Source organism: Gossypium raimondii, chromosome 11, assembly GCF_025698545.1.
Source record: "Gossypium raimondii isolate GPD5lz chromosome 11, ASM2569854v1, whole genome shotgun sequence".
Taxonomy (NCBI): Eukaryota; Viridiplantae; Streptophyta; class Magnoliopsida; order Malvales; family Malvaceae; genus Gossypium; species Gossypium raimondii.
Genome location: NC_068575.1, coordinates 37,943,970 through 37,968,158, shown reverse-complemented (window position 1 = coordinate 37,968,158; position 24,189 = coordinate 37,943,970). Strand labels below are relative to the sequence as shown.

General features: G+C 33.5%; 1 protein-coding gene across 1 annotated transcript; it reads right to left on the bottom strand.

Annotated features, from left to right (window-relative positions):
* Positions 1–7,579: 7,579 nt before the first annotated feature.
* Positions 7,580–8,644, bottom strand: LOC105803996 (uncharacterized). Its single transcript, XM_012636471.2, has one exon. It carries the CDS (start codon positions 8,642–8,644, stop codon positions 7,580–7,582), a length of 1,065 nt encoding a protein of 354 aa, XP_012491925.1.
* Positions 8,645–24,189: the final 15,545 nt, after the last annotated feature.

Here is a 24,189-nt window from a genome sequence, read left to right as displayed (position 1 = left end):
GGACTATAATAAGGTCGTCTCTGCTACTCAATGACAACCCCTGGCATGTACTCTTGCATAGCGACCATCTACCCCTAAAGTTCATTGTACGACGCATCCCAATCTCCATGCAACTGGAATTGTTTTTGCATTTCAACAACCAATACCGATACAGGAATGGTCGACATGTCATTCACCATTGGCATGATACAGTTGCAGATAGTTTTTGTAACACCCCTAATCCAAATCTGTTGCAAGAACAGGGTTACAGAGCATTATCGAAGTTTACAAAACAAATAGACAGAAATTTCACATCATATAATATTGTCCCTTATATCAGCCCTCAAGTCCCAAAATACATGTTAAAATCAAGTCTGGACTAAATCAGGTACTCAAAGAATTTTTCTAAAAACATTAAATTTTTTTCAAAGTTGCAGGGGACACACGGCCGTGTGACTCACATGGTCAGGAGACACGCCCGTGTCTCTGGCCATGTAGGCATTAAATATAGGGACACACAGCCGTGTCCCAGCCCCTGTCTATGCCTGTGTGGGTATATTGTCTTGGGACACACGATCAAGCCACACGCCCGTGTGCTAGGCCATGTGAGTATACTGACTTAGGTCACACAGCCAAACTACACGTCCGTATGCTAGGTCGTGTGAGCTATTTAAGCATACTGACTTGTGAAAATTAAAATATACAGGAGACACACGGCTGAGACACACGCCCGTGTCTCTGCCCTTATGGACAAAAATAGGTTCCAAGCCACATCTCTCACCCAATTTGGTACCAACCTAAACACAACAATTTGCGTATCAACAAGCCATAACAAGGCATTCAAATCAAGCCAAAATCAAATCTTAAACATGTATTGTCACAACATACAACCAATATGCCCTTAGGCACTTCAAATGACAACTTAATAACATGTCAACCAAATATCCAAAATTTAACTAGATATTCAAATGCATATATGCATAATTGTACCAAGTATACTATTTTAACTAATCATCAATATACCTATAAGTTTCTATCATTCAACCATATTAAATACACATTAAATATGATAAGACTATATATATAAACAAGTCAAAATGTACCATACATAAGCCATTCAAATGGCTAGTCTCAACCAAACATTTATATACCATTAATGGCCAAAATAACCTATACATGCCATTATAACCGAATTAATTTACTAAAAGTACCAAAATGGCCGATGGATAGTGTGATATAACTCCGACTAGCTTCCAACCCACTCTAGCTTCTGAATTACTATAAGACACGGAAGATAACACAGAGTAAGCATTTAAGCTTAGTAAGTTTGTATAGTACATAATTTAACTTACCATTTAATCACATTTAAAGTAAGCATACAAACATATCCAAACCAATTTGGCCAAAAGCCTAAACACATATCCTCGACATGTTAACCATTTAAATCACATAAATGATCCAACACACATGGATGAATTCATCAAGTAATCACATTTCATGAATTTCATGTATATATTGGTAATAGTTCATATCGAACTCATATAATTTCATAACAGAATTGTGCCCGTTAAAACATTTAGAATATCGTTGGATACACGGTTAGTACACACGAGGTGTATTGAACTATAATCCGTCAATTTATATTCATATATGCTTATACGAGCTGTAAACGAGAAGCTCCTCCGAGTTGAATAACGGGAAGCTCATGAGAGCTGAATATCGGGAAGCTTATGCGAGCTGTATAACAGACTGCTCGTAAGAGCTGTATAACAAGAAACTCAGAAGAGTTGTAAATCGAGAAGCTCATAAGAGTTGTGGTGTGTCCGCAACACATGTAGGACATCAACCAAAATCGATAACCCTAATGACATTGTCATTTGTATCCTACGAATTCTTTAATGTTCAAACGGGACTCGGTAATTATTGGATATAGAACCGGTAATTATTCATGGCAATAGTACAATTCACAAACAATAATTCAATTTAGTACATATTAATCCAATATTTCACAAACTAATCCAATATTTTCTCTTTACCTCGATCTAGCTCTGTACGAGGTTTATTCAGATCCAAATGAGCAAAATAAGCTTTCTAAAACTTAAGCTTCCATGGCTAGGGTTTTCATTTTTTTCTTTTATTTTTGGTATAAGATGATGATAATAGATGATAATAAATTATTTTATTAATTTATCATCACTTTATTATTACTTTTTCCAAAATTAACCTTAACAATTTATTAAATTTCCAATGATGAATAATCATACTTATCCACTAAGCATTTTAATGGTCTAATTACTATATAAGGACCTCTAATTTACAATTTCATAGCTATTTAATACCTTTAGCTATTAGAATTCAACCTTTGCACTTAATGCAATTTAGTCATTTTCATCAAATTAGGTATGTAAACAGTAAAATTTCTTAACGAAATTTGTATACTGTAGACCATAAAATAGTATTAAAATAAATTTTCTTTTGCCTTCGGATTTGTGGTCCCTAAACCACCGTTCTGATTTCACTAAAAATGGGCTGTTATAGTTTTCGCATCAAGTTTGAGATGATCTTGTGTCATACATGCAGAAGTGCATGTATGAGGCCCAATAAATTTTCAAATCTTTTAAATTTGTGACCCCTAGATAAATGCAACTTGTACTCGTCAATTGCACCCTTCTACTGACTTCCAACACTCTCCAATATATAATGTTGGTTTAGATACAACAATTTTGTAGTCAAGTGACACATTCATGCTATACCACTTAATGGAAAATACGTAGTCTTCCTTGTTCGCAAATTTTTGGCCCACGAACAACCTTTATTTTTTGGGATCTGCGGCCAATAGGTGAGTAGGTAGTATATCGGGGTATTCAGGAAACTTGAATGCATGCACCGCATCGGGATCTACGACCGACATATGGGTCCTAGGATCATTGCGTATGACAATGCCTCAACTTGGGTTCCCGGCTGAATACACGCAAACATTTTCATCATCATTCACGCATTCGTCGTCAATATCATTCGAGACCTCGTCTAAATCGAGATCACTATAATCTTCAATATCATCATTAGAATGACTATTATTATCATATCCATCTTCACCATTTGCATCAGTCTCAATCAACACCGGATGTATTTGTAAATGAGACCCCAATTAAGGTTCTCAAATATAGTAGAGCATTAAAATCGATGTCAAACCCGCGTACAGACAATCACCTATAGACAAATGCTCCGGGAACCTTCGTACACGAATCTTGAACTCCATATTGTTCACTTAATGGAGTGAAATCTTCAATTGGGTCCACATCAGCTAACTTAGCAAACAACTAAATCGATTCAGTGTTCACACTCTCAATCGGGCAATAAAGTGTGACCATTGTCTCCACGTTTTCATCTTCTACAAGTTCTATCTTGGTAAATTTGATGGGATGTTACGAAACTAGGAATTTGTAAAATAGTTTTGACATCCTTCTCCCACAACATCTAACAATTTTTGCACTATCCTTTCTTTCATATCATCAACAAACATATTTCTATTAAATCTCATTGTTATTTGTTGGCAATATTCAAATATATAACTAATTATTGTTCTTAAAATTACTCTATCAAAATAATGTATACAAATAGTGATTATCCATCTTCAATACCAAATTTATAAAAATAATTAAAATAATTAAATTTCTCAATAATTATTTGAAAAATAAGATTTGGCTATAAATAATATAATATAATAAATTATTGTACTAGCCTTACAAATCTTTCTTTCTTTTTTCCTCTTCTACAATTTTTTTTCCTTTCTTCTTATCAGTTAGCTGCTACAACCCTTCAAAAAAACACGTAAAATTCCTACAACCCTTTAAGAAAACACAAAAATTTGATATATATATATATATATATAAAGGTCCGGTGCTGCTTGCAAGCGCCCCTTCAACCTTGGTGCCGCCTAACAATGCCTTTCCAACCACGATATTGCCTGACATTCCCCTTCCAACACTAACCCCTAAACCGTATTGTTAGGGATTGACCCGATTAAGTAACAAGTAAAAAAATAGCGGAATAAATTGAAAATTTGAACACACAAATTTAACGTGGAAAAACCCCTCTAAAGAGGATAAAAAATCACGGGTAAGGATAATTTTACTATAATGCCAAAAGAACGAATAATACAAAAGATGGAGATAAAAACTAAACCCCAAACACAAAGAACTCTCAAAACGTGAACAAAAAATTCTTTAAATGTGTTGAGTTATAATATCTAATGGGTGTATTTTATAAGGTTGTAAAAAAGCCTATTTATAGGATAAATTAATAGGTTAAATAATAATAAAATCTAGACTAATCAGAGTTTGATTGAAACAAGTAAACAGAGTTTAACTAGAAGGTTATTTATCAAATTTGAATGAAATAGGAGTCATACTTAACAAATCTCCACCTTGACTCATATTTCCACAACGCCATCTTTGCTAAAGCCTGCCACGGGCCTATCTTGAACTATGCAGGGAATTAACTAACTCAAATTTGTACTTAGAAACTGGAAGACTTGTAGCCTTCAACTTGTACACTGCCATATCAAAACTAACCCGGGTATGATTTTCACAAACACAGTGCCCTAACTTTTCAAAACCTGTATCCAAAAGAGAACATCTGTTCAACGAAATGGTCATATCTTTTTCCCTCCTATGACCAAGTTGCCTGTACTCCAAACGAGTTGACTTCGACTCCGTAACGAATGAGGGACGTCTAATTTCACCGGTCACTGTAAAACCTTCTAGAATATAAAGACTGCCAATTTTTTTTACCTTTTAACAAAACGAGAGCTCCACGAGATACTTTAATGCCACTCGACTCGATGTTGATTCTACATCCTTTCAAGTCTAAAATATTCAATGAGATGAGATTCTTTCGTAAATCAGGTACATACCTAACATCTGAGAGTGTCCTAATCGTCCCATCGTGTATCATAATTTTAACAGTACCAATACCAATTACCTTACTAGATGAATCGTTTCCCATGCGCACAACTCCACCTTCAACCGAACTGTATGTAGAGAACCATTCTCTATTGGGACACATGTAGAAAAAACAACCCGAATCTAGGATCCACTCAGATGTAAGCTTAGAGTTATCGCTCGTTGACACTAAAAAGAAATCATCACCGCTTTCATCGGCCAAATTAGCACCAGCTACATCTTCCTTGTTACTCTCAGCAGCTCTTTTATTTCGTAGTTTATAGCAATCTACTTTGATGCGACCTAACTTTTTACAATAGTGACACCTTTTGTCTCATTTCTTTTATGCTACCAAAACGGAAGCTTGTCTATCTGCCTTGCTATCCAAACCAAACTCATTATAGAGTTTGTCTCTACTCAACAAATAACCCTTCACGTCTTCGAACGAGAATTTGTCTCTACCATAAATCAATGTCCTCCTTGAAAAACTTGTATGAAGGGGGTAAAGAGCACAATAATAGCATAGCCTGATCTTCATCGTCAATCTGAACCTCAACGTTCTTTAAATCATTTAAAAGAGTAATGAATTGACTGATGTGATCTCTAAGAAAGTCACATTCGTTCATGCGAAATGTAAATAGATGTTGTTTCAACACTAAACTATTAGCCAGAGACTTAGTCGCATAAATAGTTTCTAACATTTTCCACAAAGCGGATAATGTCTTCTCCATCAATACCTCATTCAATACCGTATTTGCGAGGCACAACTGGATTGTAGATAAGGCCTTTTCATCAAGCTCTTCCCTTTCTGTTTGATTTAGATTCTCAGGCTTTTTCCCGGTAACAATTTTTTTCAAGCCGGTTTGAACTAAAATTGCCATCATCCAAACTTGCCACAAATTGAACTTTGTCTCACCATCAAACTTCTCAATTTCAAACCTTGTTGCTGCCATCTCTGAGCGAGCTAATCTATGAAATTTAAACTAGCTCTGATACCACTTGTTGGGGATCGACCCGATTAAGCAACAAGTAAAAAAATAGCAGAATAAATTGAGAAATTGAACACACAAATTTAACGTGAAAAAACCCCTCCAAATAGGATAAAAAAATCACGGGCAAAGATAATTTTACTATAATGGAAAAAGAACGAAGAGTACAAAAGATGGAGATAAAAATTAAACCCCGAAAACAAAGAACCCAAAAATAAAGAACCCTCAAAACGTAAACACAAAATTCTCTAAATGTGTTATGAGTTCTAATCTCTAATGGGTGTATTTTCTAGACTAATTAGAGTTTGATTGAAACAAATAAACAAAGTTTATTTAGAATATTCTTTCTTAAATTTGACTGAAATAAGAGTCATACTTAACACGTATAATTCCCTATATTTACTTGGTATAAGTGTGATATATCGGTGCCGCCATATTGAGTGGCACCACCAATAAAATATTAGTTTTTTTATCAAAGTTATTATGGCCTAATGATAGTAGCCTTATGATAGGGACAAAAAAATGGGTGGTGTTGCCACCTTATCAGGTACCACCCAGTATTACTGTTTATGGCATATTATTTTTGTAAATAATTTGATAGCCCTACTATTTAAGTTATTAAATTAATTTTTTTATATTATTGAGATAAAAAGTCCCTTTAAATTAATATTTTAACAGAAGTGATTAATGTTATTAACTATTTCTATGAAGAGAAGTTACAATAGATTGATTAAATCCCAAATTTTATCATGGTAGAAAAGATTAGCCATAATTAAACTATTTTTGGAAGAATGAGTTAAAGCATATTTGTTCTGCCAATAGGATAGGAAGGATGAAACTCAAGCGTGGTCTGAACAAGTTTGACAAAAGATTGGTTCACATATTCCGTAACTGAATCCATTAACCTACTGACATACGCAAAGATTTCAAACAGAAAATATACTGATGTAAACATGTTTTTTTATAACCACGTATATATTTATTCTTTTAATTTGAGTATAATAGATATAATTTTAGGATTGGATCCAACAACCCATCAATAAAGATTAAAACTTTATGTTTAACTTGAAAGAGGAAAAATGTACTATCAATATATTAAGATTTTTAAGGCACAGTAGAAGAAAAGAATTATTGGATTCTCATATAATTAATCAGATATTATGATCATCTAATGAAAGCAATACAAGAGACAGACAAAAAACCGTTAACCTTACTTTCGGTAATCATGGAATCATCAAAAGGACAAATGAGGCTGTAAATCGAAAGAATTCTTTTTTTTTTGTTTGTTTTTGGTCTTTCTGTGTCTGTCTCTCTGTTTCATGTGTCGTTTGTGTACTTTAGTGACAGTCACGAATCGCCGTTTCATGCTCTGTTAAAGTTTACAACTTTAATCATTATAACCACCACTATCTCTACCTTTGTTTGATTTTCATCTTTTTCTTTAATTTCTTTCCACCCATTTTTCTTAATCATTAAATACATCAGAAACGTGGATTCAGCAATTTGAAGTTAAAACACAGAGGTTTTTTATTTGGAACAAGAGCTCCACTTTGAAGTATTTCAGTATATAATCCATATAATAAACAAAAACTAAAACCCCAATAAAAAAGAAAAATAGAAGTAGATACTTATGAAAGAAATGAAAAAGGGAAGCATGCGAGGGATTGTTCATGAGTGTTTCTTTAAGGCTCCATCAACATAGCTTGCATGTGAAAGCTCTGTTAACCATTCAAACGTTCTATTACGTGACAAAGCTTGCTTTCCTTTCCTTTTCTTCTTTGTCTTCAATTCTTGCAGCAGCTTTTTCTTGTCTTCCATGGCGGCATTGTCCTTGCTACTTTTAGTCATAATTACGTTGTTCAATGGAACTGTTCCAATTGCATCTACTGAACATTTACATCCACTGAATGACCCTATTCTCTTTCCCAAGGACCCTTTGTTCGAATCCTGCGGATTTTTCACCACTTCACCACTTTTGTTAACAATCTTGCTGCTGCTGCTGTTCTTGGTGCTTGAACTGCTGTTACTGCTATTACAACTGCTGTTTCTACTCACAGCATTTTTATTGCCATTGTTGTTGTTGTTGTTGCTACGGGCTTTCAAGTCTTTTAATTCGAGCTCTGGTGCTCGAACTAAGCCTAACCTGAAAAAATCCCACATCGATGATGATTTCTGGGTTCGGCTGCTGACATTGATGGGCCGAGTTCTGGACGATCTTATATGGGGTTTGGGACTTGGATGAGTGTTGAAGTTGTTTCTGATTTTCATTGGCTTTGAACTGGAACTGAATGTTCTTGGTGTAACTGTGATGGAATTATAGCTGCTGCTTCTGCTGCTGCTACTACTGGCACTTGTGAACCTACTCAATGAACCATGGTCCATGGACTCTGACCTCGACAAGCACCGGCTAGTGTTGAGGCTATCTTGGCGGCACCACCCTGTGAACCCACTATCTGAACTAACTGAGAGGCGCAGGGGTAGAATTTGGCCTTGAAAGAACACTTCATCAGCAGCACACATTTCTAGTTCGGTTGAAAGAGAGCCACACAATGAACCAAAGTTGAAGTCTTCATCTGTTTTAAGTGCTTGGGGTTCCTCGCCATCTTCCTCGTTCTTTGTCTGGGTTCGCTCCTCTTTAGTCAAATTGACCGGCAGATCACACAATGACAATGCTTCATCTTCCTCAGCTTCCCATTTCCCATCATCCTCACAGATAATCTCAGAACATCCCATGGCTTCAAAGTTCAAACAAACTGAAACTTTTTTGTAATTCAGAAACACTGTTAGGGAAGCAACAAAGGGTGCAGAAAAAGTGGGTTTTTTATACAGCAAAAACTAGACAAATTTGAATTTTATAGAGAGAGAGAGAGAAAGGGAAATAGGGAGACAAGTGGAATATAAAGCAAAAGCTACGGCAAAAGCAAGAATAAAGAAACAATAGAAAATGCAGAAGTCAGTGCAGGCGAAGCAAACGGGGGGGGGGGGGGTGTCTTCTTTCTTGTTTGAGAAAGAAGCATAGGGGGACCCTATCAGGCCGGTAATTACCCAATAGCTATTAGTCAAGCTACTAATATTTATGGACTCTCACTTTCACCAATACAATTGTGGTGGAGGCCAAAGGAGGTTCAATTTTTTTTATGCCCTTGTGGGGCTAAAACCTAAAGAATAATAGCTACAAGACAAGACAATCTAGGACTAGGCATGCAAGATTTATATAATTCTACACAAACATATACTTTGGAGCATGAAAATTGGAAAGAAAATCTATAAAAAAAGAAAAAAAAAAAAGGAATGCTAATTCACTGTGTTAACCAATGATAGAAATTCTCTTTTGTTTGCAGCAAAAAAGAAAAAGGGAGGGGGGGGGTATAGGATACCATCTATGGCATTTACATTCTTTTGGGTATATTCAATAAAAGAAAATATACAACTGTTGATGATGGCATTTACATTCTTGAGATGGAGACTAATGGAGACTAGAGACAGATGGGTTGGTGCTATTTTTATTATACATAAAAAAGAAAAGAAAAGAAAAGAAATATGGGCGTTTAAAACTTTTAATGTATAGACTATAGAGTAGGTGAGCATGGTTTTTGGTTAAGGGACAGGTTGTGATTTATGTGGTGCAAATTAGAGCTTTAAAGATTTGAATCATTATGGCCATGGGGAGACCTATTGGGGTTTTCTTTATTTTTATTATTTTTCAAATCTTTGTTCTAGAAAGGTATTTTAGCCTTTTGCTGATGAAAGCAGGAAAGGAGTGAGTTGGTTGTATAGATAAAGTTATATTGTAACAGCCTAGAGCAAAAAAAAAATTCAAATTAAAAAAAAATCCTTATTTTCATTTCTTAGCTATTAACTCTTTTTATAAGAAAAATCTGCAGATTAAGTTCATGGACCACTTAAAATATAGTATTTTAGATTGAAAAAGTAATGCCCAAAGTTACCTGAGTGGCATTCACCATAGCCACCAAGAACAGGGCCAAGTAACATGTTCTGTTTAAATTTCCAGTGAGTTTGAAAATTGAAATTGGAAGAGCTTTTCAATTTCGTTTATTTCAATCTAGAAATAAGTAAATAACCCTTAAATCTCCAATTCTTTATTAAATCATTTTTTTTATTTGTTGCAGATACACTTAGGTATGACTTATATATATATATATATTATCAATTAATTATAATTAGACGTATAACCTTTGATAAGATATCTTAAATGTGATACAACCAGTAAAAAAATTGGATTTAAAAATTTTGAGATAATAATTTTGAGTTTCAGACCTTTAATTTAGATTCTTTTTTCTTTTGACACTCAACAGTATTGGTATCTCTTATTTTATGAAAAACAAATTACGTATTAAAGCATGTCTCATATTATTATTTTAAATAAAACAAACTTTTAGAAAATAAAAAAACTAGAGTCTTAACTCAATTGGCACGAGCATATTTGCCAATACAGAAAGACATGAGTTCGAGTGCTCTGACTATGAGCTCAACAACTTAACGTTGATAATATTGAGATTGAAGTTGATGCTACTTTTGTAATTCATTTTATGAAAACTACTCTAATCATAATTTGTTATTGTCTCATTTGATTGATCAGTGCAGGACGTTGTTCTATGAGTTTTAACTCTATGGTGTATGTCGTTCGCAAAGGGAACAAATGCGCAATGTTCAAGTCTACCTAGTTGTTTAACCTTGGTGTGTTCTATAATTCATCATAAACTTGGTGTGTTGGGAAGTATTCTTCAGCCAATGGCGGAGCGTAGTGGAGATCAAGGGGGACATGGTCCCCAAAAATGGTAAAATTTTAATTTAGGTCATTTATATTTTATAAAAATATAAATTAGTAATAGAAAAATTGCACTTTAGCCCCTTAAGAATAATAAAATTTTGATTTAACCTTTTAAAAATTATAAAGATATAGGCTATTAAAATGATGAAATTGCATTTTTACTATCATTGTCTTTAGCCTCGCTTTTTCTTAGATGTTTGTTCTTTTAATGATTTACTTTGAGTGTGTTCATGTCCACCTAATTGTTTAATTCGTTTACCGTTGGACGATGCTCATGGGCATGTTATGTATCGGACTTTAATCTAGTAGGTCAATAACGTTTGTTCCCTTTTTAACCAAAAAAAAAAAAATTGGAAGTTTAAATATGATCTAAGTCGTTATGTATTTTGGGCATTTGAATTTAGTCTTTCTATTTTTATTTTTGAGAAATTTAGCCTCTCTACTTTTCAAAATTGAAAAATTCAAATCCAGTTGTTAGAACCATTAAAGTTCATTGGTGTAACATTTTTAAATAAAAAAATCACTTGGTAGTGATGTAATAAAAATAATATTGAAAATGCTTTGTGAATTTTTTTCCTTTAAAACACCAAATTGAACTCGTCATGATCAAATAAACTTTTTTGTTAGAATAATGATCTAAAAAATTGAGGTCAACGTTATAATTGAAATAGTTAACAACATCAAATATTTAGATTAACTAATTACATTATAAAAGTCAAAGGACCAAATTGAGTAAAAATTAAAGTATATAGATTCAATCCAAGTTTCAAGATAGTATTATATGTCAAAAAGACAAACGGAAAAATTTGCCAATCTCTCGTACTCTTAGGGCATTCAAATTATTATAACTACATAGCATTTTAATAAAAAGTTAACGATATTAATTGTTTGATCTAATTAATTAGATTATAGAAATATAAAAACTAAATTATATTAGAAATTAAAATATAAAAATTAAATCTCAAATTTAATAATAACAAAGTAACTAAAACTAAAATTTTAACATTTTCAAAAAAATTACACATGTCAACAAAAGTAACCACCTCTTTTAGGTGAATGTATTTGAGAGGTCCATCTATTATAGGACCTTATCAAATTAGTTCATTTATATTAAATTGATCATTTTAGTTCTTGTGCTATTAAAAGAATCAAATAAAGTCGATTGGAATATAGCCTTTATTGTTTAAAAAATCGTTTACTTTAAAATAGAATAATATTTTTAAGTTTTTATGATTCGTAAATGAAATATTTTATTTGGAATTGAACTGTAAATGAAAAAAATATTTTTTGTACAATAAATGTTAACTTTATTACAATTTAAACATATTTAATTTTTAATAATATAAAGACTAAATCGATCTATTCAATAAAAATAATTTAATCCCGTCCCTATAATACACGTAGATAATTTAACCCTCCTTTTATATGTACTTAAAATAGATTCGAAGCCAAAAAAAAAAAAAAAAACTATTACTTGCACCGTCCACGAACTTGACCAACATCATTAATTTTAACTTGGAATAATTGTACATTAAAAAAAAACTTAGAATAATTAACTGATGAAAAAGGTGTAGAAATTACTTGAAATTTTGATATTACTATTATTCTTTAATGTTATTTGAAAAGAATAAAGAAAAATAGTCCTACAATACAACTATTAATTAATGCTATTTTTTTCATTTAGCCACAATATTTTTATTTAGAAAAATTAATAAAAGAGATATTTTTTTGAAACTTAATTCTCTATTTGATTTGGTCTTCATATTATGAGAAGCAAAAGGTAGGGTTGAATGAGATTGGGATTTCTTTAATCAGGGCGTGTGTGCATATTATTGGAGAAAAGAATTCTCTGAAATTTTATTACGAAGAAAAGGCAAAAATGGGCTTAACGATGTACAGAGATGAAGTGTATAAACTCTAGCAACCTGTTAACTGTAATATTAATTGTACAATTAGTTAATTAGGTACACGTAAAAGTTCCCCTCAAGATGGAGTCGCATGAATGTTGAAAGAGGCCCCATCTAGCCAATAAACTTGTAAAAAGCAGGTGCATACAATGACATTTGGCAACTAGAGAGAAGATTGCACAAAACCACCCCTTACTTTGTCTTAAACAAAATGTCAACAGACTTCAATATATTTTCTTCGTTTATGGAAAACAAAATTGCTTGCAATATGCAATGTTGCTTAGTTACCACATTAAAGAATAGCATGGGGAATTCAACACTGAAAAGATGAAAGTAGTGCTGCGACCCAAGTTAACTCACTCGCATGTAACTAAGGTCATGGCTCGATACTCTGCTTCAACTGAAGATCTACTGATAGTCGCTCCAAGAAATCATTCAATCCTCAAGATAGACACAAAAGCCAAAAACAGACTTACTGCTGTTCAAATGTGATGCATAATTAGAATCTACAAATGCATTTAGCCGAAACTGGTATTTTAGAGAGAAAAAAAAACAATGCCACAAATTCTGCTTCCACTCATTTCGTGGAGTAATCGCATGCGACTATTAGAAATTTGCGCTACCTAGTTGCCAATAAAAATGGGCCCAACACATCAATTCCCCAAGTCATGAACGGCCAAGGGCTAGAGATGGTCTAAAGTATTTCGGCCGCTTACTTTGATATTTTGGAGAACCTTTGACATCGGTCACATTTTTCAACTAAGCTATGTGTCGACTTTCATTGTGAGCCAAAAAGTATCCTTGCGGGAAGCCTCAGTGGGTCAAAGCTCTGCCCATTAATTGATTTCTATAAAAACTCGAAAGAAGTTTTAAATTTTAAGTAAATTGTTAATTTGAATAAGTGATTTGATTTTTTGAGTTCGAGTTGATTTAAATTTTATAATTTAAATAATTCAAATAATTCAAATAATAGATTGATATAATTACTCCTTTGGTCCCTATCAATTTTGAAAATAAAAAATTGTTCCTCTCAACAAAACTACAAAATAATTCAAAATAATTTTAAAAATTCAAAATATTTATAAAAATTCCAAAATCCATAATTAAAAAAATAAAAATTCTAAGAAAATTTAAAAACATATAGGAAAAAGTTAAAAATATTTTAAAAAATTCAAAGTAATAATTTTGAGGAATTAAACAAGTAAATTACCTATTCAAGTTTATCATACTAAAGTATCCAATTTTTTTCTCTTATTTTGCTTTAAAAGAGTTTTCAAATATATATAGTTTCAAATTTATGTGTTCTAACATAAAATTAATTATATTGTAACAAGTAATTTGACATATTTTATTTTTTAATTAACTCTAACAATTTCACTAGATTCGATTAGTCTCGACTCGAATTTCATTTCACTAGACTTGATTTGAAAAAATAAATTCAAATCAAGTTAGGGTGATAAAATGAGATTCGTCAACTCAACTAACTTGATAGCTTGTTCATTTTGCATAATTTACATGTTCAACTCGACTTATTCTCGAATTAATCCTTACTAATTGGTGCATTTTGTGTTTAAATATAATCAGGAACAAAATTCGGGCACTTTAAATCAAAGACAAGCAAACAATGGGCTAAATTGAAGCATGAGAAAGAGAAGAGGGACCAAATTGTAAATTCGGGACATTTGAGGGACTAGTCAGATTTTGACCTTGTGAAAGTCAAAATTAGTAAATTAAATCTGAAATTATTTTGTGTAGTTAGTGGTAGGTGGAAAAAGCCTAAAATTAGCATGTGGATTTTGTATAAATAGGTAGGGTGGTGCACTTGAAAAAACACACCTGGTTTGCTTAAGCAATTGAATAGAAAAAGCAATTTCTTTCTTTTTTATTTTGTGTGAAAGTGTGCAGGCATTCTGCCAACTTTTGTTTCCAATTCAAATTTTGGCATAATTCTTCCTCTCGTAGTTGACCCTGGTATGACTTGCGAACCAACCTTTGCCGATCATCTAACCGCGATACACGCGTTCGCGATTCAAGATTCCGACAGACTTGCGTTCTGAAGAACCCAACTCAAATTGATGGCCTCAACCGCGCAGGATGTTTAAACCCGACCATTATCTCCCTTGATTTGTTCTTGGAGATCTGAGTACAGCACGGTGAACTCGTTTCCCCAACTGTCTGCAAACACGACTCCAACTCAACGCACTTTTTGATTTGAAACCGAGTTAACTTTAAGGGATGAATTTGTCAATCCTGATATTTCGAAAAAAATAGTGAATACCGATTGGAAAGATTTTTAGTACGAATACGTATCTCACAATTTCTGACTGAAAAGAATACCGACCTAAAGTTAAGTTAGAATTTAGGGAAACGTGAAATTAATCATGCTTTATGGATTATGAAAATTGATTTTATGATAATGGAGAAAGATGGAAGGGGAAGGGCTTGGGAAACGATTATGCCAAAAGTTGGCAGAATGCCTGCACACTTTCACGCAAAATAAGAAAGAAATAAATTGCTTTTTCTATTCAATTGCTTAAGCAAATCAGGTATGTTTTTTCAAGTGAACCACTCTACTTATTTAAACAAAATCCACATGCTAATTTTAGACTTTTTCCACCTACCACTAACTACACAAAATAATTTCAGACTTAATTTACTAATTTTGACTTTTACAATGTCAAAATCTGATTAGCCCCTCAAATGTCCCAAACTTACAATTCGATCGCTCTTCTCTTTCCCATGCTTCAATTTAGCCCTTTGTTTACTTGTCTTTGATTTAAAGTGTCCGAATTCCGTTCCTAACAATATAGGCAAAAAATGAATAAGTGCTCAAAAAACCTATTTTGATCAACAAGTGTCCATAAAATTGAAACATGTAAATTAAATCATTTCACTAAATTGAGTTTGAACCAAAATTTGCAAAGTATTATTCTCAATTAACCATGTAGTCAATTTTTGGGACGTAGTCAAACCTTTTTACACGAACTGGGATGACAACCCAAGCACCCCACCCTAGTTACTCAGTTCGACACGTTTCCAAATGGTCCCTTTTTTTAACAGCTCAGTTAGCAGAATGTTTGCAAGTTTTCGATTCGTCACTCAAACCTTTTTACGCGAGATGAGATGACAACCCAAGCCACTTATCCCGGTTACTAAATTCGGTCACTTTTTCGAAACCTTTACCCATAACTTGAGCCTTATTTATTTATTTATTTATTCATTTCATTTCATTTATTTATTTATTTCATTTTATTTCATTTCATTTATTTATTTACAAGAAAATATAATATTTTTACCAAACAATCAATTTTCATGAAAAATCTAATTACATATATCAACTTTAAAACACATATGTCGATTAATCTAGATATTTGAACACTTTAATTCAAAAATTACCCAATTGTCCAATTGACTAAGTAATGAAATTAGAGGATCAATGTCAAAAAAAATTATCAGATAAATCCAGCATAAGATTGAACATATGCAAAAGAGAAACATGCAGCAAAAGACAATCAACCATGCATACTTACCATTTCAATCCCCCCTCACTTAATCTATGCTTGTCCTCAAGCATGTTTTATATGCAATAAAGTATAGTAACTCAAACAAAAAGCAAAGAGAAGGTTAAGAATACTCCTCACGTGTTTCTAACGATGTTGTCAGCATTAAGAGTTGGAAACACAAAAATATACACACTTTTTCATGCCCTTTTAAACTCAAATTCATGCAATTTCATAGTAATTTTTTTCGAAAAATATATAATAATTATAAAATAATTAAATTGTACCTAAATTATTAACATGTTGAATTTTAATTAATTTTATAATAAATTTTTATTAATTTTGATTTATTTTTGACAGATTCGCACAAAGGGCGAAAAATGGCTCGGCAGACACTACTAGAAACGCAAAATCGAGAAACGATTTTTGAAGTATCGTGGCAATTTAATTTTCCAACCTAAGACGGTCTAATTTATTAATATTAATTCATAATATAATTAATTTTAATTTTAATCCAAGTTATTTTGGGTTAAATAATTATTATTAATGATACGAACTCGCCTCGGTGATGATTTGAGTCGTTTAGATTGCCCGATCATAAAATGAAGAAGCATCGTTCTTACTTAAAATAGTTGGTAATTTGGTTAAGTGACGAGAAAACAAAGGTAACAAAAAGATGGTTCGGTTAAGTAGAATGATGATGGAAAAATGGGTAAATGAATAAGGATTATGAGAAATCGGCTATCAAATAAACAAGATAAATAAGTTGATAGATGTGGATGGAAAAACGATCTTAAGGACAAGAAAGAACCAACACTATATCAAAGTGCTGACCCGAGACTTATACGTCACTTAAGGTGGACCTTGACCTGCTAATTAGGAAATTAGGAACCAAAGGTATATTTTGGAGAACGCCACACTCGGAATGAATGATAAGTTCGAAAGAAACAGAATGACGCCACTAGCAAGCTAGATAAGTCAGGCTGAGTCTAAAATGAAATAAGATAGTTGAATAAACTTACAAATGAATTAAAATTCTTAAAATGTTAAAGTGTATTGTCTAACCAAAATAATGTCTTCTTACAATCTATTTATAGGCATTATTATGACTGTTCAAATACCTATTTGTGACCTTTCACCTTCAGCATTTAACTAAAGTTATTAAAATATTTAAATTAGGTTATAACTCTTAATGGACTGCCAAAGAGTCATGTCTTTTCACTTGATTCATGCGTAGCTGAAAAGTCATGCCTTTTCACTTGATGAAGGCTTAGTTGTCCTTTAAATGTGCTGCTTGATGTCCCTTCATTTTTTCCTTAACCAAATGCCTTAATGCTTGTGTATTCATCTCTTTAATTAACACCATAACTAGCTTTGAGTGCATGAAACCGATCAGACTTGAAGAGTCACTCTTGGTCCATTTGAAAAGTCACCATAATGAGTTTTGAGTGCTTCAATATCCCTCAAAAACGTTCCAAATATGCACTAGAGATTAAGTGACCAAATGCACACTCTTTTATGCCAAAACTGGATAGCCAATTGAATGTGACAACATTTGATTCTTCTTGGCAAACGAACAGCCCTATTGTAGCTTTAAATATGTGACCAGCCTTTTGGACTTTCCTACAACAATCACACAATCAATTTATTTAAGAAAAATTAAACACACTATAACTTATGCATTAAAAAAAGTAACAGCCAAATTAAATATAAACAAATTCAAACATATTTAACAACTAAGATGCTTAAATCCTTGGTTTAATTAAGATGTCAACTAAATGAACAATGAAATACTTAATACATGACTTAATTAAAAAATGCAAACTTTAACTAACATGGGAGTTACATAATGCATGATATAATTTATGATGCAATCTTAACAAACATGAGAGTAACATATTGCATGACTTTATTAAATGCAGAACAAATAATGCATGTCATAATTAAAAGATGTAGATCAATAATGCAAGACATTAATTAAAGATGCATTTAATAAACAAGACATAATTAAAGACTCATATTATAATAACTAAAGTAACTAAAATAAATAAATCAAAGTCCTTATTCTAGCAACCAAATTAACAAACTAAAATTAAAAGCTTCATTTTGCACTTGAACCCCTCGAGTTTAGGCCAATCTCGATGGCATCGAGTTGTGTCGTAACATGATGCGGCCGGGATCGCATCAATTAATTAAATTATGAAAGAAGGCTGATCCAACCGAGCAATAGGCTTCCCAAAACCGTCTAACATGCTGACCCAATCAGCTTATTTAGCTGATTATTTGGCTTGCAACACAGCCCTTGAAGCTTCCTTGAAATTGCTTTCAAACCCCTCACTTATCAAGCCTTTATAGATTTCCCCCTAGCTAAATTTAGCAAGTTTGAAAGCTTCAAACTTGCCACATGTGTGGCCGGCCATGGGGGGAATCTATGACTGCTGATTTTTGCTATTTTTAGCAGCTTATCCAACCTATAAATACCCCGCTAGGCTGCTCATTTCAAACACACCTCTCATCCTTTCATTCTGCACTTATCTCTCATTTTCTCTCTTCAAAATCCTTTTTTTGTTCTCTATTTTTCCCTCCATTCCCTTACCGATTTCCCCTCTTGGAAAAGAGCCTTTCAGAAACCATTGGTAGCAGCGTTCAAGTGCTCGTAGAAGCCTTGATTCAATAATAACAAGCGAAGAATGAAGAGCGGAGCAAACTAGTTAAGCTTTAGAGAAACACCGAATTTGGTTCTAGTTCCCTATCATTTAATTTTTTATTGTTGTTGTTATGAATCTGTCTATGAATACTTGTTATGTTGATATGTTTAATTTAATTAATATGGATTAAATTTAATTCGTGTTACGTGGAATATCTAACAAAGCAGTATGATAGGAATTAGTTTGAATGTTGTCAAGGTCAACGAAACCCATGGCAATGTTAAAATCAGAAATCGACATCCTAAAGTCTTTACCAAGTAACCGAAAATAAAAAACGTCTTGCGTTTTGATAGTTCGTAACGCATCAATATTGAAGATAAATGTTGTGTAGAATTTATAAATTAATTCATAATATGCACTACATGAAATATTTGCAAATGAACTCCAACCAATAGCATCAAAATAGCTAATCACAACATCATGAATATTTAACATATCAAGGGTGTAAAGATTAATTTGCTTACAGACCGGGAGTAGCCATTTTTGAATGTTGTAGTATCCTGCGCAATGCTCCAGGGTTAAAACCCTCGTAATCGTCCTTTGGTGGGAACAGTGTAGGTACGATCTCGCCTATTACGTTGACCATCTTACGACTAAATTTTTTGTCAAACGAGCCGAGTGGTGGACTTGAATTTCCAACATCGTCAGTACTACTGTGTAGAGGCCTCTATGTCACATTTATCGGTGGTGGACAGGACCGAGTACCGGGAGTGGACATTTTTGAATGTTGCCGTATCTTGGGCGATGCTCTAGGGTTGAAACCCTCGTAATCGTCCTTTGGTGGGAACAGTGTAGGTACGACCTCGCCTATTACGTTGATCGTCTTACGACTAAAATTTTTATCAGATGAGCTTGGTGGTGGGCTTGAATTTTCAACATCGTCAATACAACTGTGTGGAGGCGTCGATGTCTCCTTTATCGGTGGTTGACAGGACCGAGTGGTGGACGACTGTGTTCGACGTTGAGAAACATACTCGTTTCTAGTCGAATGACCTTCGCCATAGTCTTTAAGGGTTTCGACCTCATTCGAACAACCTGTATAGTACGTTAGTAAACATAAAACAAGTTGCAAGTTAGGAATCGACCTTTCGAAAATAATAGGACTGCTTTGAGAGCTTCCTATCTCGATAGGAGTTAGGCTTCATCGGCGAGACCATGGTGTTTTGTTCTTAGGTTAATGCAGTTGTTGATGGTGGTGAAAAGGGGTTGTCGAATGGTAATTGATGGTGGACGAGAAGTGAACGGTAGTGATAATGGAAGAAAATAATAACGATGAAAATCGTCGCCATTTGCCGTAAATAGGTGTAGGGGTGTGAAGAGGAAAAAGATCAGCGATCAGTCAGCGTGGCAACTGTGTACGACGACGACATGAAGGGTGCAATAAAGCTAGGGTTTTGGTTGGGGAAAATGAAGAAGAAGAAAGAAGAATGGTAGGGGTTTTGGGTTTTTTTATTTTTTCCCCCTTTTTTGGTCGATTTTGGTCTTCTTATTTTTTTCTTTTTTCTTCTTATATCTTTTTTCTTTTGACCGGTTTAGGTCACTTTTAGACTAATTTTTGTCATTCGGCCTCTTTCTTTTTCTTTTTGTCAGGCTTGTTTGGCCGTTTGGCCTAATGTTTACCTTTCTTTTTCTTTTTGAGTTTCATTGGGCTTGTTTGGGTTTTAGAAAATTGGGTTTTTTGTGTATAGGATAAGTAGGTTAAGTGATTTGGGTTTTGGGGTTTTAGGTGCTAGTTTGTGAAGAAAATAAATAGTAGCACTTAGCACGGTGTGCCCACACCATGATCGATATCCGATTTTCAAAAAATTGACAGCATCCGCCATGTTCCTAGAAAATAACACTTTAAACGGATTAAATAATAACCTGGTTATTAGCTATTTTATTATCATTCTAAATTAAACTAAAATTCAAAGTTAAAATAAATTTGGGTCGCCTCCCAATTAGCGTTTTTGTTTAACGTCGTTAGCTCGACGACCTGGGAATTTATTCAACCGGCTCTTCGATGACTAATTCCTCGATCATGTGGACTTGAAAATTTTCGTAGAAGGGCTTCAATCACTATCCATTGACCTTGAAGATTTTTCTAGATTCATCACTTTTGACTTCGACTGCACCATGCAAAAATACGTGAGTAATAACAAAAGGCCCTAACCACTTGGTTCGAAGCTTACCCGCAAAGATTCTTAGTGTAGGATCATAAAGTAATACTTTCTGTCCTACCACAAATTCTTTACGGGTTACGTTTTGATCATGGTATGCTTTGATCTTATTCTTATAAATTTAGGCATTTTCATACGCTTCTCGTCGAATTTCCTCAAGTTTCTAAATATGTAACTTACAATACTTATTTGCAGCTTCTAGCTCCATGTTGCATTGCCTAACTACCGAAAACGCTTTGTTTTCTAATTCTACAGGAAGATGACACGGTTTACCAAAAATTAGTCGATAAGGAGACATACTTATGGTCATTTAGTCACAAACTCCAATCTTTCTTATCTAGCTTAACGGTCTCCTCCAAAATCATCTTGATTTCTCGATTTGGCACTTTCGTTTGACCATTTGATTAAGGGTGATAAGTTGTAGTGATTCATTGCACTACCCTATTTTTTTTCAAAAGTGTGTCGATTACCTTATTACAAAAATGCGTTCCCCAGTCGTTGATCAATGCTCGCGGAATGCCAAATCTGGAAAAAAATATAACTTTTAAGAAAATCCACTACATTTTTAGCATTAGCACGAAGGGTGGCTTTAGCTTCCACCCACTTTGACACATAGCCAACTACAAGTAAAATATAAATGTTACCACATAATGAGACAAAAGGTCCCTTAAAATCAATGCCCCATATATAAAAAATTTCACATACATGTATAGGTATTAGAGGCATTTCATTTTTCTAACTCAAGTTTCCTACCCTTTAACACTTTTTGCATGTTTTACAAAATATAATCCACATTTAAGTACTTTATGCGCAGTTCGTTTAGGGCTAAAATGTTCACAACATGCGTAAGAATGACAAAAAGATAGAATCGATTTCACCTCAGTTTCTACAACGCAGCATCAAATTACCTAATAGGAATAGTATTTCCAAAGGTAGGGGTCATCCCAAACATAGTATCGCGATTCAAGTTTAATCTTATCTTTTTCAGACCGTGATAAATTAGAAAAGACTATACTTGTAGCAAGGTAATTCACCATGTCTACATACCAAGGAAAAACTGCCTGAGTAGAAAGCAGACTTTCATCCGGAAAATCGTCTTTAAGAGGTGTGACATCTTTCGATGGAGGTATTCGGCTCAGATGGTTAGTTACTAAATTTTCGTATCCTTTCTTATCCTTTATTTTGAGATTGAACTCTTGCAACAGTAATATCCATCTAATAAGCCTCAGTTTTGCTTTCTTTTTCTCGATTAGATATTTAAGAGTTGCATGGTCAGAGAAAACAACAATCTTAGTCCCTAATATATACGAATGAAACTTTTCCAAAGTAAAGACTATAGCTAGACATTCTTTTTTAGTGGTCAAGTAATTGCTTTGGGCGACATCCAAGGTCTTAAATGCATAGGAGATAACATGTGGTTCTTTTTCAATTCTTTGCCCAAGGATTGCTCCTACGCTATGGTCACTTGCGTGCACATTATTTTGAAAGGATAGTTCCAATTTGGTGGCTGAACAATGGGTACCGAAATAAGTTTATGTTTTAACGTGTCAAACGCATCCCTACATGATTAGTCAAACTCGAACTCTTTATCCTTCTATAAGAGATTACAAAGTGGTTGTGCAATTTTTGAAAAGTCTTTAATGAACCGTCCTTAGAAACCTGCATGACCAAGAAAAGAACGAATCTCCCTCATAGTTGTGGGGTATGGAAGTGAGTTAATAATGACAAAGAAAAGTGCGTTGGGTTGGAGTCATGTTTGCAGACAGTTGGGGAAATGAGTCGGTCGTGCTATATTCGAATCTCTGAGAACAAATCAATGGAGATAGTGGTCGGGCTTAAACGTCCCATGCGGTTGAGGCTATTAATCCGAGTTGGGTTTTTCAAAACATAAGGTTGTTAGAATGTTGAATCACAAACGCATGTATCACGATTAGATAATCGGTAAGGGTTACTATTATAACTCGAAAATTTTACTCGATTCAATCGAAGGTTCACCCCTAGCTCCTTGTGGATTTTAAAAAAATATATAAATTGCTTCCTCAACGAATAAGCATCACAACAAGGGCTAACTGAATGACTTCTTGTAAAGGGCCATAATGTATCTTGTCACCATTCGTTCCATTATTTAGAGTTCCACTTTATCTACTTCCTTATGTACACTTTTCAGGAATGTCATGGTTAGAGTCATCCAATACTTTGTGTAATCTAATTTTTTGACAACGGGTAATCATTTGAAACTTGGTTCTCAAACTTGTTCTACTAATAATTTCCCTCACTATTCAACATTCATATTATTAGTTATACTCAAGAGCATATCGACTTTCACATTTTCTTTTCACAATATTTTTTTACAGTAATATGAGGAAAACATTGTATCTAACTTTGCAAAGTATTGTGATATTCTTCTAGCATTGGGCCTCAAACTTCATATTTTCCATCAATTTGATCTGCCACAAGTTGCGAATGAACATGTTCATCTATTGAGCCATTATGGCATAAGCTAATCCTGATCAAGTTAAAAGAGCCTCGTACTCCTTAACATTATTTGTGTTGAAAAAATTGAGATATTTCAAAAAAAAAAAAAACCATGTTCCACGTTCTTTAAGAAAAATTTTGAGACCTTTATTTTTAAACAATTATACTTTATTGAGTAATAAGAACCAAATTGAGAGGGTGGAGTCATGCACATGTAAATTGGGCCTAAATAGCCAATATGGTGTAGATTGGTGGATATCCTTGCGTGTGATATGTTACGGTGTCCAAGTCATTTTATTTTTGGACTTCTTTTTACTGGATTTTTTTAAAGTCCAAGAAAAGTAAATTACTTAACTAGTAAAATCTATATTTAGCTAAGCTAAAAAATAGCTTAACCAATTGAAACTATTTTTAGCCAAGTCTAGATTCATTAACCTTTTTTAAATTATTTTTAGTTAAGTCAAATTCATTTACCTTTTCTATTTTTAGCTAGTAAAAGTTTTATGAATATCATGGCTCACTTTCACTCTAAACGCACCTTAAAAACTCTATCATTTTCCTCTCTCTTTTTATCCTTTTGAGTTTGCTGAGTATTTTTTGTTGTGATCTATTGTTGATTTATGTTCCTGTTTTATAATGGAAGAGTTTGTTGAATCCTGGGGATACGTTATACAGTAAAATATCCTTAAAACAGTGTCCAACATGCCTCAAGCTACTCAACTCGTATTCCTAGTTTG